At 43.1% G+C, this 16207-nt stretch overlaps 1 protein-coding gene across 2 annotated transcripts in view; it reads left to right on the top strand.

The window, feature by feature from the left end:
- The first annotated feature begins 2908 nt into the window (after positions 1-2908).
- The window catches only part of COLQ (collagen like tail subunit of asymmetric acetylcholinesterase), a 41024-nt gene continuing 27725 nt past the window's right edge, over positions 2909-16207 (top strand). The window contains exons 1-2 of one of the 2 annotated variants that reach the window (XM_083468399.1): positions 2909-3288; positions 13522-13652. In XM_083468399.1, coding sequence (XP_083324525.1) covers positions 3183-3288; positions 13522-13652 — 237 coding nt within the window. In that variant the 5' untranslated portion in view covers positions 2909-3182. The remainder of the gene's footprint in view (positions 3289-13521; positions 13653-16207) is intronic. The other variant, XM_083468398.1, reaches the window with a different exon arrangement.

Below are 16207 nucleotides of genomic sequence, written 5' to 3'. Positions count from 1 at the left end.
TTTCATTACATTACATTTACACGTTGCAAGGGGTTGGACTGGATGAACCTTGGGTCCCTTCCACCATAATAATAATAATAATAATAATAAAATTTTTTATTTATATCCCGCCCTCCCTGGCCAGAGCCAGGCTCAGGGCGGCTAACAACAGTAAAAATTACAATAAAAACATAATGGAGGGGGGGGATCCAATTTAAAATACAAGTTAAAATGCAATTTAAAATGCAGCCTCATTTTAAAAGTAGCCCATTGATCAAAACCATAAAGGGAGGGAAACATAAGGGTCAGACTGAGTCCAAACCAAAGGCCAGGCGGAACAACTCTGTCTTGCAGGCCCTGTGGAAAGATGTCAAGTCCCGCAGGGCCCTGGTCTCTTGTGACAGAGCATTCCACCAAGTCGGCGCCAGTATTGAAAAGGCCCTGGCCCTAGTTGAGACCAATCTAACCACCTTGAGGTTCGGGACCTCCAAAGTGTTGTTATTTGTGGACCTTAAGGTTCTCCGCAGGGCATACCAGGAGAGGCGGTCCCGTAGGTACGTGGGTCCTAGGCCACATAGGGCTTTAAAGGTCAAAAACCTGATTCTATGATCCTAAACTCTGGGTTTATATGGGATGAAACAATCACAGAGATGGCTAGAGCGCTGGTGGCAGAAAACTCATTCTGAACACGGGTTAGAGCTCAACATTGGGACTACCAAGTGGTGACGGCGAAGAAGGTCTTCTTCACTGCCTCTGTTGCATCTGCAGAAAACAGTACCAGGAGGCTCAGGTGGTTTCTAGTCTAACAGAACCACTTTTGCCACTGGACTCCAAGATATCTTGCAACAACTTTTTAAAGGGGTTTTTTTGCAGATAAAATTGCTCGAATTCAGAAGGAAGTAGACCCCAACGTGGTAGCAGAACTAACTTTCAATATAGGACCTCCAAACATAAAATCTACTTTATGTAGGCCTATTTCCTGAATAAAATCCAGTAATCAACCTCACAATCTGGGCCCATGCATGCTGGCTGTAGTCAAATGTTATGCTTTGTGTGGACATCCAGGATCATCAGAACTACGCTGGGGCACTGAGTAGGCCAGGCAAAGGTGTGGCTTGCTCTCCTGTCGTGTATGGGAGAAGCTCAAGACTTTGGAATACCCTCTTCAGAAGTGTTTCTCAGTTACCCAGATAGGAATTAGCTTGCAATAACTGCCCCAGTCTATTAAAGCCTTATCCCAGGGGTCAGCAGACTTTTTCAGCAGGGGACTGGTTCCCTATCCCTCAGACCTTGTGGGGGGCCGGACTATATTTGGGGGTGGGGGAAAATGAATGAATTCCTGTGCCCCACAAATAACCCAGAGATGCATTTTAAATAAAAGGACACATTCTACTCAGGTAAAAAACACACTGATTCCCGGACCGTCCGCGGGCCAGATTTAGAAGGCGATTGGGCCAGATCCGGCCCCCGGGCCTTAGTTTGCCTACCCATGCCTTATCCTCAGCCAAATACTTATTTTTCCAGGCTAATGGTGAAAAGGACTAGCCTCACTGAAAATGTGTCTCTGAACTGAAGCTTAATTTATGAACTTGGAGTTTGCTTCCAAGAACGCGCAGCAATGCAGGTTTTTTTGTGGTTTTGAGGACTTTCCCTACCCTCCGTTTTGGCTGCTCTTTCACTGCAGCTAAAAAGAAGTAATGCAGTGAATCATTTTGTGGACAACCAACAGCAACCCAACTTCCCTCTGCAAGAGAATGTGGCTTGCAGCAAACCCATCAAACATTTTTCAGAACCATCTCAAACTGCACAGCAAACTGAATACAGTGAGGACGGATGCATTAATTTAAGACCAGTTTAGATCAGCAAAGTACAGGAGGAAAAACAAAAACCTGCAATCATTTAATTAGTGTAGGAATTGGCTTAGAAAAAGAACGTTTATAATTCCATTTTCTTTACCAGATCAGCAGAATATTAGTGCCAGTTTAATAAAGAGAGCTGATTTTTTTTTTATAATTACCAGTACCTTGTTTTCTTCTAAATGTCTATGTAGACACTTTTCTCTTGTTCCAGAAAGCAATTAAAATGGACCAAGTATTTCACTAGGTAACATTAATATTGTGGGTAAGCTGCCCAAATAGTTATGGAGACACAACTATTTTTCTGTTTCCATGCTTCTGATAGCAGAAAGGTAAGTGAAAGCAAGCTCCGCAAGTTGGAACATTTTAATGCATTCCCCCCAAAAAATTATTTCACAAAGGGTCCTGTGAGATGGGGGAGAGTCCTAGAATGTATGTAGGAAGCACACCCTGGTGTGCTTTAAAACATGCCTTCTTTGAACCATCCTAGAGTCGTCTTCCGTGCTATTTGACACACTCTGTACCATCCCATTGTCGATCTATCCATTAAGCTACTGAAGACCCAGAACGCTTGTAACAAAATGTGGGTGGTTATTTCTGTGCCATTAAACTTTCTAATGATCATTACAGCCATAATAATGTACAATATTTAACGGCGCATGGTTTGTTAAGCCTCCTGAGTCCATGCCCTCCAATGTTTCTCCAGTGAAAATAGCGACGCCCTAAGGAAAAGCGGGACATTCTGGGATCAAATCAGAAACTTGTACGACTTCTGTAAATCCAGGACTGTCCCTGGAAAAGACACTTGGAGGGTCTGTGAGTCCTGAAATGAACTATATAAAGGGGAAGCAGAATATAGAAACAAGGTGTTCCTATGTCCATATCCCTAGTCAGGAACCATTCATTGGCCTGGTCAGGCCGAGGAGTGGGGTGGGAGGAGACAATGAATGAATGAAAGGAGCTTTCTCAATGATTGTCTGGTTATCAATCAGATATGTGGTTCCCAGCTCAGCTTGAAATCAACCTCCTCCTCTTCATTAGTCCTCTGACTATGTTTTAATAGCTGGTATTTGTGATGGGGGCATCTGATCCAGCGCTTGAGTTAAATATAGCCCTGTCTAGTGTAAGGAGAAGATTTAATGGGAAATGGTTGGCATTCTTTCTTACTAAAGCTCACAGAGGGAGAGAGGCAGAGACAGAGAGACATAAACATACCCAACCAGTGAGAGAGCGAAAGGGGGAAAGCAAGCAAACAGACAAGGCAGGCAGGCAGGCAGGCAGGCAAGAGAAGACCGTGGACAAGATATCGGCGCCCTGCACATTGGAATTGTACAGCTTGCAGCCAACATGGTCATCCTCAGCCGTATTGCTTTGGGATTTTATCTCCAGCTCCTTTTCTGCTTTGCTGTATCTCAGTCCTCCTTTGTGGACAGTGTCTTCTCAATTTCAGCAGGTAAATTGCAACATTGATTTATCTCTTGGTGACTTGCCTTGCTTATCTCTGCGTGTTTAGATTTTCCTGCTGTTCTAAGCACTCGGAATCGTGGTTGGGAAATACTTAATCCCAATGCATGCTGAATCACAAAACAATAAAAGCCAGAGGCTTCCCACCCTCCCCCTTTTCAAATCTGTTCTTATTTTATTATTCCTGATCCTGACGTCAAGAGGCTAACATCTCCTGTTTAATACTAATGGGCTATATCACCACAAAACAGAAACTTCGTTGTTAGATAGCTATCCTGCTTTATTTCAGGAGCAAGCGATGGCTTGAAGGTCTGCGAATTTGCAGAGACGCAAATGAAGTCGATGAGAGGAGGGTGAATCACAATGTATGTCCGTTTCTGTTAACACAGCCTTGACCTCATCCAGTGTTGCTGGACTTGTGCTGGATGCTAGCACAGTAAACATCTTCTGGCTAGCACAGTGGCACTAACAAATACTCAGATGACTTTCATAGCGAACAAAAGCCCATTGCATGGGGGAAAAAACACCCCGGGTTGGCAGGAGGCAAAGGGTATGGATTGCCTGACTGCAGGGAATCCTATTTTCCACTTTAATCCAACAGGTTTCCCTTCAGCTGTGCGTTCTGGGAAGGAGACCAAGAGGCTTGCCGCAGGTCTGTACATTTTAAAGGCAAACTTCGCAGCAATATGAAAGAGACAGCTCTGTCTTTTTCCAGCATTCCTGTTACTGAATGCAATGTTATTGAAAGGGGAACCCTTTAAAGAATCAAGTTTGAGGTGGCTGTTGTATAAGACTTTAAATTAGGTGGAATGCCAGGCCTAGGAGACCGAATGTGTCCCTACCCTCAGGCCTGTCTCCAGACCACATCACCTTTTCCACACGCCAGACCTCTCAGTAGTCCTGCTCTCAAGTGTGTTTGCTTGGCTGGATGGAGATTGTGCCTCTTGTTTGCCTGCGTGGAGGTGTGTACATAGAAACCTCTGTGTTTTGTGTAGCTTATTGTGTTGTACAAAGCTAAGAGTCACATCAATTCCTCCAGCTCACGGTGTCTCTGGCCATTTGTGCCTCTGGTCACACCAAAGAATAATCTGTTGTGGCTCTTGCCCATGAGAGAATATAGCCCTCAGGCTGAAGAAGGGTCTGCATCCCTGCTTTAGGTTTCTAGCATTGTTCTTATAGGATTGTGTGCTTTTTAAAATAATAATAATAATCTGGGGACTTTTAAAACTGCAATAGGATGACAGTGCTACAATGATTTAAGTTTCCCTTTGCTGCATTGTGAATTAATAGATCTTTATGGAGATATGATAATTCAAAACAACGAAAACACGTGTCATTAGAAACACAGTGAAAATAAATCCAGAACAAATGCAGCAGACTGAAAATAGTGATCTAATAGGGCTTTCTTGGAAGACATTGATATTTGCACCAGCTATGTAAAACAGTTGTTTCGGCCAACCGCATCCTCCCATTTGGTGTTCATTCACAAAACTTGCGTGAACGTTGCAACAGGCAAGAGACAGAAGAACTGCATTGCAAACTTTGGAGAAACGGGGATTTGGCGATGGTAAGGATGGACAACTAATAGCCCTGAGGTTGAACCCAGCTTCAAGATGTTTCCCACTCAGCCCCCAGCATAAATCCAATTCCCAAGTATCCCCCACATAGACATAGACAAATGGCTCTTTGCCATCTTCTCCTGCCCACTGTGATCAGCAGGATAGATTATTCCTCTTTATTATGTGACTCGCCCAGTTTCTCCTGTGCAAGTGACACAGGGAAATTGGTTCTATTGCTCTGAGAAGAGAAGGTGTGGTAATGCAACCTCCTATGCGTTAGGTCAGGTTAGGGCCACCTGTGTGCTAGCCGTGAACCCTCCTGTTTCATTTCATATGGGTCACCAGAGTACCAAGGCAATGTATGTGCTCTACAAGGATGTCAAGGGCTCTCAGGGGTGATCATGTCAATGGCTCTGGGCATCTCACAGTTCCACAAGAGGCTCAACAGGACTAACCATGGTACCCGTAGCAGCAGCGAAGAAGCAGTGAGATAGAGAAGTTTAACTCTTCCTGCCGCACTCTTTCTCTACACACACATGCTCGCACACACACAGACACATCATCTCATAGGTTGCTATCTGCATTTTAACGGATGCTCCCATTATTTTCAGTGGAGGCTTCCCTTGAAATGCAAACGGTAAAAATATAAAGGTAAAGGACCCCTGGATGGTTACGTCCAGTCAAAGGCGACTGGGGTTGCGGTGACCATCTCGCTTTCAGACCGAGGAAGCCACTGTTTGTCCACAGACAGCTTTCCAGGTCATGTGAGCAGCATGACTAAACCACTTTGGTGAAACAGAACACCGTGACGGAAACCAGAGTGCACGGAAATGCCGTTTACCTTCCCACTGCAGCAGTACCTATTTATCTACTTGCACTGGCATGCTCTTGAACTGCTAGGTTGGCAGGAGCTGGGACAGAGCAATGGGAGCTCACTCCATCACAGGGATTCAAACCACTGACTTTCCGATCGGCAAGCCCAAGAGGCTCTGGTTTAGACCACAGAGGTGATTTTTAGGGGAGGGTGAGAAAGAGTCCTGAGGCTGCTCAGATTTCCCTGCAGCTGTTATTTACATAGCAAAAACCATGCACATTAATTGCAAACACACCATTAACATCACGTCTAGTTTTTGACCCTTAGTCGCTGGGTGAAGCCCGTGGTCCATCTGGAATAACTCAATTCAAAATGTGGCTTCTGTTTTTAAAAAGGGGGTTGACGACCAATGCTCTGTGATTTATGTCACAACAGGTTTTTTGTTTTCCTATTCATTGAATTTGGGGTAGACAGCAATCCTTTTGAGGCCTTTGAAAGTGCATCAACTCATCTCATGGAGTGCAGAGAAGGATCATGGTGGCAGACCTTGTCTGGTGTCAGGATAAGACCAGCAGGCGCAATTCTGATTCTCTTCCATTTGTCAAGTATTTCATAACATCTTAATTAGGATACTTATTGTTTTATGTGTACTGTGGTACCTCGGGTTACATATGCTTCAGGTTACAGACTCTGCTAACCCAGAAATAGTATCTCGGGTTAAGAACTTTGCTTCAGGATGAGAACAGAAATTGTGTGGTGTCAGCAGGAGGCCCCATTAGCTAAAGTGGTGCTTCAGGTTAAGAACAGTTTCAGGTTAAGAACGGACCTCTGGAATGAATTAATTACGTAACCAGAGGTACCACTGTATTTGGGCTTATCATCTGATAAATGTTTGATGTTTTGTAGTAGCTGTCACTCAGCAGGAGGGGAGACTCTGTTTATTTTAGTGTGATTTCTAGTATACTTTAATACTCACTTGTGTCTTTCATTGGCATGAGCCTTGAGTCCCAGATAATTATTTCTATCTGGCAACTAAAGGAAGCTTCCTTTTGGAAGACACTAGTTTAAACACTGCGCTTGCCAAGGGTAAGCCTAGGGTAAGCCTCATCGTACGAAACGGCCACACCATTCCTGAATGATGACTTGTCTTTCCCATCGTTACAAAAATACTCTCAGCTATTTTCCAGATATAATTGAAAACCAGTGGCCTTAGGGGCCTTTTTATTATTGTCCCCTAATGTCTCCCCATGGCAACCTATGTCACAAACAAAGAGGCTTCGGCCACGGCATGGCGGTAACTAAGTGATCAGAAGAAAACAATATGGGAGCAACCGAGTTGTTGCTTTGCATGGGATGTCACTGTAAAGAAGGGGCATTTCGGTCTTGCTCTGGAAAAGAAATGTGCAAACTTGCAAAGTATAATTTTCGTACCTTTCACCCGACTCCACCTCTCTGGCAGGATATGGCCAGGCTGTTCCTGGAAATGATCCTCTCAGCTCCGGCCAAGTGGATTTTTTGCTGCTGCTGAATCATCGCTTTTAGAGGAAATGTTTCTGGGTGTTATATATTGCAAGATCAAACACATGACTGCGAGTCTGTGCTTCCACATGGTTATGTAGCAGTTAGCAGCAGTTGGGCGCAAAACAACAGGTCCTGAGGTGTGAACATGCACAGACGAGCCTTTTAATATATTTTATCTGGGGAGCATCTCTTTCTAAAAATATAATCATTACGGTACTGTACCTTGATGGTTTCTTCATATGCGTTATTTTTAATCCTGTGGTACATGGTGCTATGATCCATGTTATCCTGTTATGTAAAATGATTACAAGAGATGCGATCGAGCAATTTAGGACATTTTGCATGGTGACAGGGGGCTTAATGTGGGTTGCCCAGGCTGAATGTCAAGAGGATTCGCCAGAACAGTGGTGAAGTAGACATTTTTAAAATTTGGTTTAGGATTTTGAGGGACTGGACTGGTTTTGAGGGACTGGACCAATGCTGCCTGGCTGTGTACAGGCTGGTGGGGTCATGTAATGCTACCTGCTGATTTTTAAATACAACCAGGGTGGATAAAAATCAATGATTTTTTTTTATTTGAAAAAATCAGATTTTTTATTTAAATAGATTTTTTTAAAATAAAATGCTTTTGGAGGAAAAATCTTTCTAAAGATAGTTTTCTATTTAAGTCACATTATAGTCCAAAGCCTATTCATCAGGAAATAAGGATTTGTTTTACGCTTTTCATGTGAGCTCAAACTCAGTCTAAGTTGTTTTTTTTTAATTGTTTAACATCAGTTAACAAACATGGATACATATGCTATAATGTTATTGTTTTAGTTCAATAAATTGTTTAAATTGTTATTAAGGAAATGATTACTTTTCTCCTTCCAATGAAGTACAGCAGAAAAGTTGTCCAAATAGAAACAGTTAACTTATTAAACCTCATAATAATTTCATAACTATTGGTCTGTGTATTTTTAATAGTATAACCAAATCAGTAATTTTTGATATAACTGTTAAAACTACACCGGAAATTTATTATTCCAAAAATGAAACCAACCATCTGGTTGTAAATATTAAGGTTATACCAGCAAGAATGAGTCTTTCTGTGTAAAAAAAAAATTAAATCAAGTCTTACTGACTAGTGATTTAAATCATGATTTATATCGATTTGATTTAAATCAAATCCACCCTGAATACAACCATACATGACAAAGATACCCAAAGTCTCTAGTGCGCTCTCTGTCAAGGAAATCTCACATTTGGAAGAGGCAGACTTTAAGGAGGAGTGGAAACCTTTGCTTGGATATTTAAAGAATTATTGCAAACAGAGGTAGTTTTAGAAAGGTACGGGTGTGTTCTTGATGGCAAAAAGTGAGGAGGAACTAAAGAACCTTTTAATGAGGGTGAAAGAGGAGAGCACAAAATATGGTCCGAAGCTCAACATCAAAAAAACGAAGATCATGGCCACTGGGCCCATCACCTCCTGGCAAATAGAAGGGGAAGAAATGGAGGCAGTGAGAGATTTTACTTTATAGGCTCCATGATCACTGCAGATGGTGACAGCAGTCACAAAATTAAAAGACGCCTGCTTCTTGGGAGGAAAGCAATGACAAACCTAGACAGCATCTTAAAAAGCAGAGACATCACCTTGCTAACAAAGGTCCGTATAGTTAAAGCTATGGTTTTCCCAGTAGTGATGTATGGAAGTGAGAGCTGGACCATAAAGAAGGCTGATCGCCGAAGAATTGATGCTTTTGAATTATGGTGCTGAAGGAGACTCTTGAGAGTCCCATGGACTGCAAGAAGATCAAACCTATCCATTCTTAAGGACATCAGCCCTGAGTGCTCACTGGAAGGACAGATCCTGAAGCTGAGGCTCCAAGACTTTGGCCACCTCATGAGAAGAGAAGACTCCCTGGAAAAGACCCAGATGTTGGGAAAGATGGAGGGCACAAGGAGAAGGGGACGACAGAGGACGAGATGGTTGGACAGTGTTCTCGAAGCTACCAGCATGAGTTTGACCAAACTGCGGGAGGCAGTGGAAGACAGGAGTGCCTGGCGTGCTCTGGTCCATGGGGTCACGAAGAGTCAGACACAACTAAACAACAACAACAACAAAGGATGTGTTCACTGGGCTCTAAGTTGGTAATGTTAAGTTGTTGGATATTCCTGTTGCCTTTCCCCCAGCTACTCACATCAGCAGGACTTCATTGGTACGAGATTTGTTTCTGTTTATGTTCACACCAGGGCACATTGACAGGGTGGGGATGTCTTTATGCCACACCTGATCAACATGTGCTTGTGGTGTTGTCATCAATGCATGCTCACTGATGTTGAGGCGAATTGAGGCACAAGAGGGCAAGCGAATGTCCAGGTTTCTAATGGGAGGTAGGGATAGCATGTTGTTTGTGTTGGTATAGTATGTATATTTATGGAGAGAGGGAGGGAGGGAGGGAGGGAGGGAGAGAGAGAGAGAGAGAGAGAGAGAGAGAGAGAGAGAGAGAGAATGAATGAATGAATGAATGGACAATTTGCTATTACTTACTGGCTGCTGACTTGGCTGTCTCACTTTGTCTAGCAGTTTTGGCCTTGTCATAAAGGCCTCAGGAAGGGTAGAGATGACCTCTTTCACTTTATCCTTTGGCCTTTTCACTTTATTTTTTTTTAAAAGCTGTTTATTTGAAAACCTATTTTTCAAGTATATTGATATACACTAGTGGCCAAAATTGTCCTTTACCTTATCTTTTTTTTTAAAGCTATTTATTTGAAAACCAATTTCTCAAGTATATCGATATACACTAGTGGCCAAAAATGTGGAAACTAAAGAAACTAATTGAGGTAACTAAAGAAACTTGTTAGTCAGAAGCAACCCAGCAATAAAACCCAATTAATAGAGGCAATAATTCAATCTTGGTTTCACATTATTACAGCTGCAGAAGAAAAAAAATTGGTTCACTCCATGAGAAGGCATTGTAAGGCCATAATTAAAGCTAAAGATTATCCAGCTAAGTATTAACTGACATGCTGAGAATTTTTGTATATCTCATTTTCCCCCCTATGTGTTTCACATTTCTTCTTTATGACTGCTGTTGTAATAAAGTATGGCAAAAAGAAGCAGACGGCACAACTCGTGACTGCTGTGGTCAAGTGTTCCGATGATGAGCGGCAAAACACCTGGATTATTGATTCTGTATCTTGTATATAGTAACTTGTGAGCCTGCTGTAAATAATAAACCTCTAAGTAACCAAGTTGTTCTTGTTCATCCAGTCAGCTTGCAACCAGATACTTCCAGAAAGTCTGTGTATGCTCTGCAATATTCAAAAAGGAAACACACTTTTTCCAAAAGGTTTCCACAGTTTTGGCCACTAGTGTAATACTGCAGATAGTACTGTAAGAGCTGCACTGTAGCTGCTACAGCAAAGTTGCCCAGCTATAGACCCCATTCACCCTTAGGCCCATCCAGCAAGAAAAGACCATGGTTCGGCACAGTGCCGGATTTAAGTATAAGCTAAACAAGCTATAGCTTAGGGCCCCACTCTCTTGGCAAAAATGTGAAGGACAAAAAAACGATGTACATTTCCAAAATATAAGATATAAAAAAAATGAAATAAACCCTACATACAGCAACAGTGTCTTGTGTTGTGTATGGACCTATTAAGTCCATAAATTAAAAGTTAAAGGGACCCCTAACCATTAGGTCCAGTCGTGGCTGACTCATCTCGCGGGGTTGCAGTGCTCATCTCGCTTTACTGGCCGAGGGAGCCGGTGTAAAGCTTCCGGGTCTTGTGGCCAGCATGACTAAACCGCTTCTGGCTAACCAGAGCAGCGCACAGAAACGCTGTTTACCTTCCCACCGGAGCGGTACCTATTTATCTACTTGCACTTTGATGTGCTTTCGAACTGCTAGGTGGGCAGGAGCAGGGACCGAGCAATGGGAGCTCACCCCTCACGGGGATTCGAACCGCCGACCTTCTGATTGGCAAGTCCTAGGCTCTGTGGTTTAACCCACAGGTCCATAAATTACCATATAGCATATATTCAACACAAAAAAACACAGCGACAATTTGTTGTGGACAAAGGAGAGCTGGACATATAAAGGGCCCCATTACCTTCAGTAGCTTAGGGCCTCATCAGACCTAAATCGGGCCCTGCTTCTGCATAGTCTGTGAGAGAACAGTAGGGCAGCATCTGAGATAAAGGCAGCATTTCTTGTCAGGGAACTCCTGGAATTGATACTGAGCCATAGGGAAGCACAGATGCTACTGAGTACATGATCATAGCAGTTATATTATACGTTGGCCTTTTAATAGCAGTTACTCATTTGTCTTGTGACTGCACTGAATTTCAGCTTGGAAAGGTTGCCGGGGTTTCTCTGAACAGGTGGAAGAGTTGAAACAATTTTTCATTGATGCTTTATTGCCACGGGCTCACCGAAACTGCAGCTCTGCACAGAGGCCAAAAATCCTGGTCCTACATTCTGGCTATAATTGAAAACAACAACAAGTGGGCCTGGGTAGTAGGCATGCATGACAAAACCATAACACATTTCTTTTCAACAGTGTGTGTGTGTGTGTGTGTGTGTGTGTGTGTGTGTGTGCAATCTGTCACTATTTTGTGGGAGGGATTCAAGTGTATAATGGAAATCTGGGTTTAAGCAAATAAAGTGGATTTTGAAGCACTCAGTTGCTTTGGCACAACAAAGTCTCCTTATCTCTCCACCATATCCACATACTTTTTGTGGTTAGTAAAGTGCTGGAATGGGACGCGGGTGGCGCTGTAGGTTAAACCACAGAGCCTAGGACTTGCCGATCAGAAGGTCGGCGGTTCGAATCCCCGCGATGGGGTGAGCTCCCGTTGCTCGGTCCCTGCTCCTGCCAACCTAGCAGTTCGAAAGCATGTCAAAGTGCAAGTAGATAAATAGGTACTGCTCCGGCAGGAAGGTAAACGGCATTTCCGTGTGCTGCTCTGGTTCACCAGAAGCGGCTTAGTCATGTTGGCCACATGACCCGGAAGCTGTACGCTGGCTCCCTCAGCCAATAAAGCGAGATGAGCACCGCAACCCCAGAGTCGGCTACGACTGGACCTAACGTTCAGGGGTCCCTTTACCTTTAAAATGCTGGAAGAATGCATGGAAAAGTGTGGGATGAATGCAGAAAGATGTATAAATACTACACAAGGAAATCAAGGTGGATTCAGAATGAATGGTCATCATTGTATAACGTCCCCACAAACAAATCAGAACAAATGCTTGGTAAAGATTAGATATAATCTAACCTGCATGTAAACTTTGTGGAAGCAATTCAGGTTGTCTGGAGATGCCCTTAGTAACTCTGGTCTGTATTGATGACAGCGTTGTTGCTGTTAAGAAGTATTAAAAAAACCACATACCATCACAGCAAATATTCCAGAAGTGTTGTAATTCATTTAATCTATGTTTTGCCTTTCTGTATAAAATATATTCCAGGGGGCTTTCAAGAAACACAATTGAAACTAGTAAACAATACTAAGCAACAATGTAAAACAACAAGAGGAATTTCACAAAATGTGGGTGATAGCCAATGTTTGTCATACTCACAGTTGACCCATTTAATCGACAAGCTTATGTTGATTTAAGGGGTCTGGTCTGAGTGTGACTTCGTTGGAGATCACCTACTATCATCTTAGGCAAAGAGACAGCAAGCTGGGGCAAAACTGTTTATGCTTCCTGTCTGGAAGCCAGCAATGATAGGGTCAAGATTATGGTCCTGTGGATCTCAGGAGCAGCGCAGCAAGACTTGGCTGTAGCAGAGAGGGCGCCATTTGCGTTCAGGGCTTGCCGATCAGAAAGTTGGTGGTTCGAATCCCCGTGACAGGGTGAGCTCCTGTTGCTCTGTCCCAGCTCCTGCCAACCTAGCAGTTTGAAAGCATGCCAGTGCAAGTAGATAAATAGGTACCACTGCGGCGGGGAGGTAAACGGCGTTTCCATGCGCTCTGGCACTTGTCACGGTCCTCCATGCACCAGTAGCAGTTTAGTCATGCTGGCCACATGACCCAGAAAGCTGTCTGTGGACAAGCGCCGGCTCCTTCGGCCTGAAAACGAGTTGAGCGCTGCAACCCCTTTGACTGGACTTAACCGTCCAGGGGTCCTTTACCTTTTACCTTTTCAGGTAGCAAAATATTGTGGACTGTCACTGGAGGATTTCTTAGCTGCCATAGTTGGCAAAACCTTGAGTGGTGGGAGTGCATTTCGGTGGTGCAAACATGCTGAATTTTATTGTGCTCGAGCCGCCTTTTTCATTCTTTAAAGAATCGTAATTAATACTTAGCCTGTAATTAATAGACAAGTATTTTTCCCCCCAACAGCCTTCCCTTGCTTGAACCAGAAGAAGCAGGTTAATAACAACAGAGTGTGCTCGTTTCTTGCCCTTCCTCCTCCTCCTCCACCGCCTCCGCCATTATTTCCTCCACCACACTTCAGGCAGGGATGGAATTCTGTAAGTATGGCTTCAAGTTTTTATTTCCTGTAAGCAATTCCAAGAAACTGCCCTGCCACAGAAAGTGACATAACTCTTGGTGACCAGAGATGTAATGTATCAGAGGCGCAAAATGCAATCTGTTCAATGGTCTGGGGTTGCTTGTGGGCACATCTGGAATTCTGAGAAAACATGGATAACATTCCCACTGGCTGCCTTCACACACACACCCCCTGCCCCAGACAACTAGAACATGGGTAGGCAAACTAGGGCCCAGGGGCCGAATCCGGCCCACTTGCCTTCTAAATCCGGTCTGCGGACGGTCTGTGAATCAGCGTGTTTTCACATGAGTAGAATGTGTCCTTTTATGTAAAATGCACCTCTGGGTTATTTGTGGGGCCTGCCTGGTGTTTTTACATGAGTAGAATTTGCGCTTTTATTTAAAATGCATCTCTGGGTTATTTGTGGGGTATAGGAATTTCTTCATTATTTTTTTTCAAAATATAGTCCGGCCCGCCCACAAGGTCTGAGGGACAGTGGATTGGCCCCCTGCTGAAAAAGTTTGCTGATCCCTGAACTAAAAAGACAGAGTGTGTTCACACATGCACAGAAACACAAAGAGAGAAAGAGACTTTGCTTTTCCATGGAGTGGGCAAAATGGATCCTCTTTAACTGATATGATTTTACACAGGGTGCTCAAAAAGTTATGATGTAGATTTCACAACAAACTCTATAGATCCAGTGCTTGCCAGCACCTCCAAAAACATGGATCCAAGGCACGGATACTCATGGATGTTGATGATTTTTACATACCTAAGTGTTGTTGATTTTTACAACAGAACCAACTAAAAACCCACCAAACACATTTGTAGGCAACGACATGACCTTGGATGGTATTTTGAGGCGATGCAGTTCTCTAGGCAAGCTGTGTTTACAAAAATGCATATATTAGTGAAAATTATGCATAAAAATGAATATTTTAGTGAAAATAATGAAAGTGCATTATATGAGGATAACTTGCTTGCAAAAAAAAATGTGTATACTAGTCAAAGCTGCATACAGACATGTGTTTATTGGAGAAACTCAAACTAAAATATGGATGAATGTTTATGAGGATTTTCAAAAAGAAAATTTGCAAATTGCTACAGAAATGTGGAGAGCCAATTTAAAGAATGGAAAACTGAGAGAACTGAAAAAACCAAAGCTGATAGATCCTTCCACCCGTAGCCAGGCTTCTTGTTTCACACTAATGCTGTACTTACAGCCACTGGTGCTGATGCCCTATCATCACCCAGTGAGTGTCATTATCAATCAATCAATCTCAATCAATCAACCAATCAATTTATTTATTTATTGTACCCTACCCATCTGACTGGGTTGTGCCAACCACTCTGGGCGTCTTCCAACATAATATAAAAGAACACAACATAACATCAAATACAGTGGTACCTCGGGTTAAGTACAGTGGTACCTCAGGTTACATACGCTTCAGGTTACATACGCTTCAGGTTACATACGCTTCAGGTTACAGACTCCGCTAACCCAGAAATAGTGCTTCAGGTTAAGAACTTTGCTTCAGGATGAGAACAGAAATTGTGCTCCGGCGGCGCGGCAGCAGCAGGAGGCCCCATTAGCTAAAGTGGTGCTTCAGGTTAAGAACAGTTTCAGGTTAAGTACGGACCTCCGGAACGAATTAAGTACTTAACCTGAGGTACCACTGTACTTAATTTGTTCTGGAGGTCCATTCTTAACCTGAAGCACCACTTTAGGTAATGAGGCCTCCTGCTGCTGCCGCGCCGCCGGAGCACGATTTCTGTTCTCATCCTGAAGCAAAGTTCTTAACCAGAGGTAATATTTCTGGGTTACCGGAGTCTGTAACCTGAAGCGCATGTAACCTGAAGCGTTTGTAACCCGAGGTACCACTGTATTAAAAACTTCCCCAAACAGGGCTGCCTTCGTATGTCATAGAATAATTTATCTCTTTGACATCTATAGATAAGATTGTGCCGCAAATGTAGAAGGTACAGGTTTGAGGGTCGGAGGTGGGTCAAAAAATATGCTTCATGTCATGTATACATGTGTACATGTAGCCGCCATATATTATAAAAGCTTCTTGTGATTTATGAGGCTTCCTACCCTCGTAACCCTACCTTCCCTCAACAACTTTCAGTACACAGTACAAGTTTGACCTAACATACCTAACATGTCACACAATATAGCATTTGTGTTGGTCATTAGGCTTCTAATGTATGGGGTGGGGGGATGACATAGACTCAAATTCTGTTGGCACATGGATCTCCAATTATTGGAATACCAAGGTGACCCTGTTTCTTGACAAAATGTTCTGTGAGACAGTCCAGCTCCTGATATATTTTGCACAGTTACCTATTGGAATTTTCCCCATTCCCTTATATGATATTAGTTTTAATACCTCAAGAGCCGCAACCCTGTTGTGTAATTTCCTGGCAGTCACTTGTCATTTTACTGCAGGTGAAGGCAGATGACAAAGAATTGTACAAAATCAATCTATCTCTCTCTCTCTCTCCCCCTTATATACCACTCACTCAATCAGTCAC

Source organism: Podarcis liolepis (assembly GCF_965112155.1).
Source record: "Podarcis liolepis genome assembly, chromosome: 12".
Taxonomy (NCBI): Eukaryota; Metazoa; Chordata; class Lepidosauria; order Squamata; family Lacertidae; genus Podarcis; species Podarcis liolepis.
The sequence above is the reverse complement of the archived record's forward strand: the minus strand, read 5'-3'. Positions and strand labels throughout refer to the sequence as shown.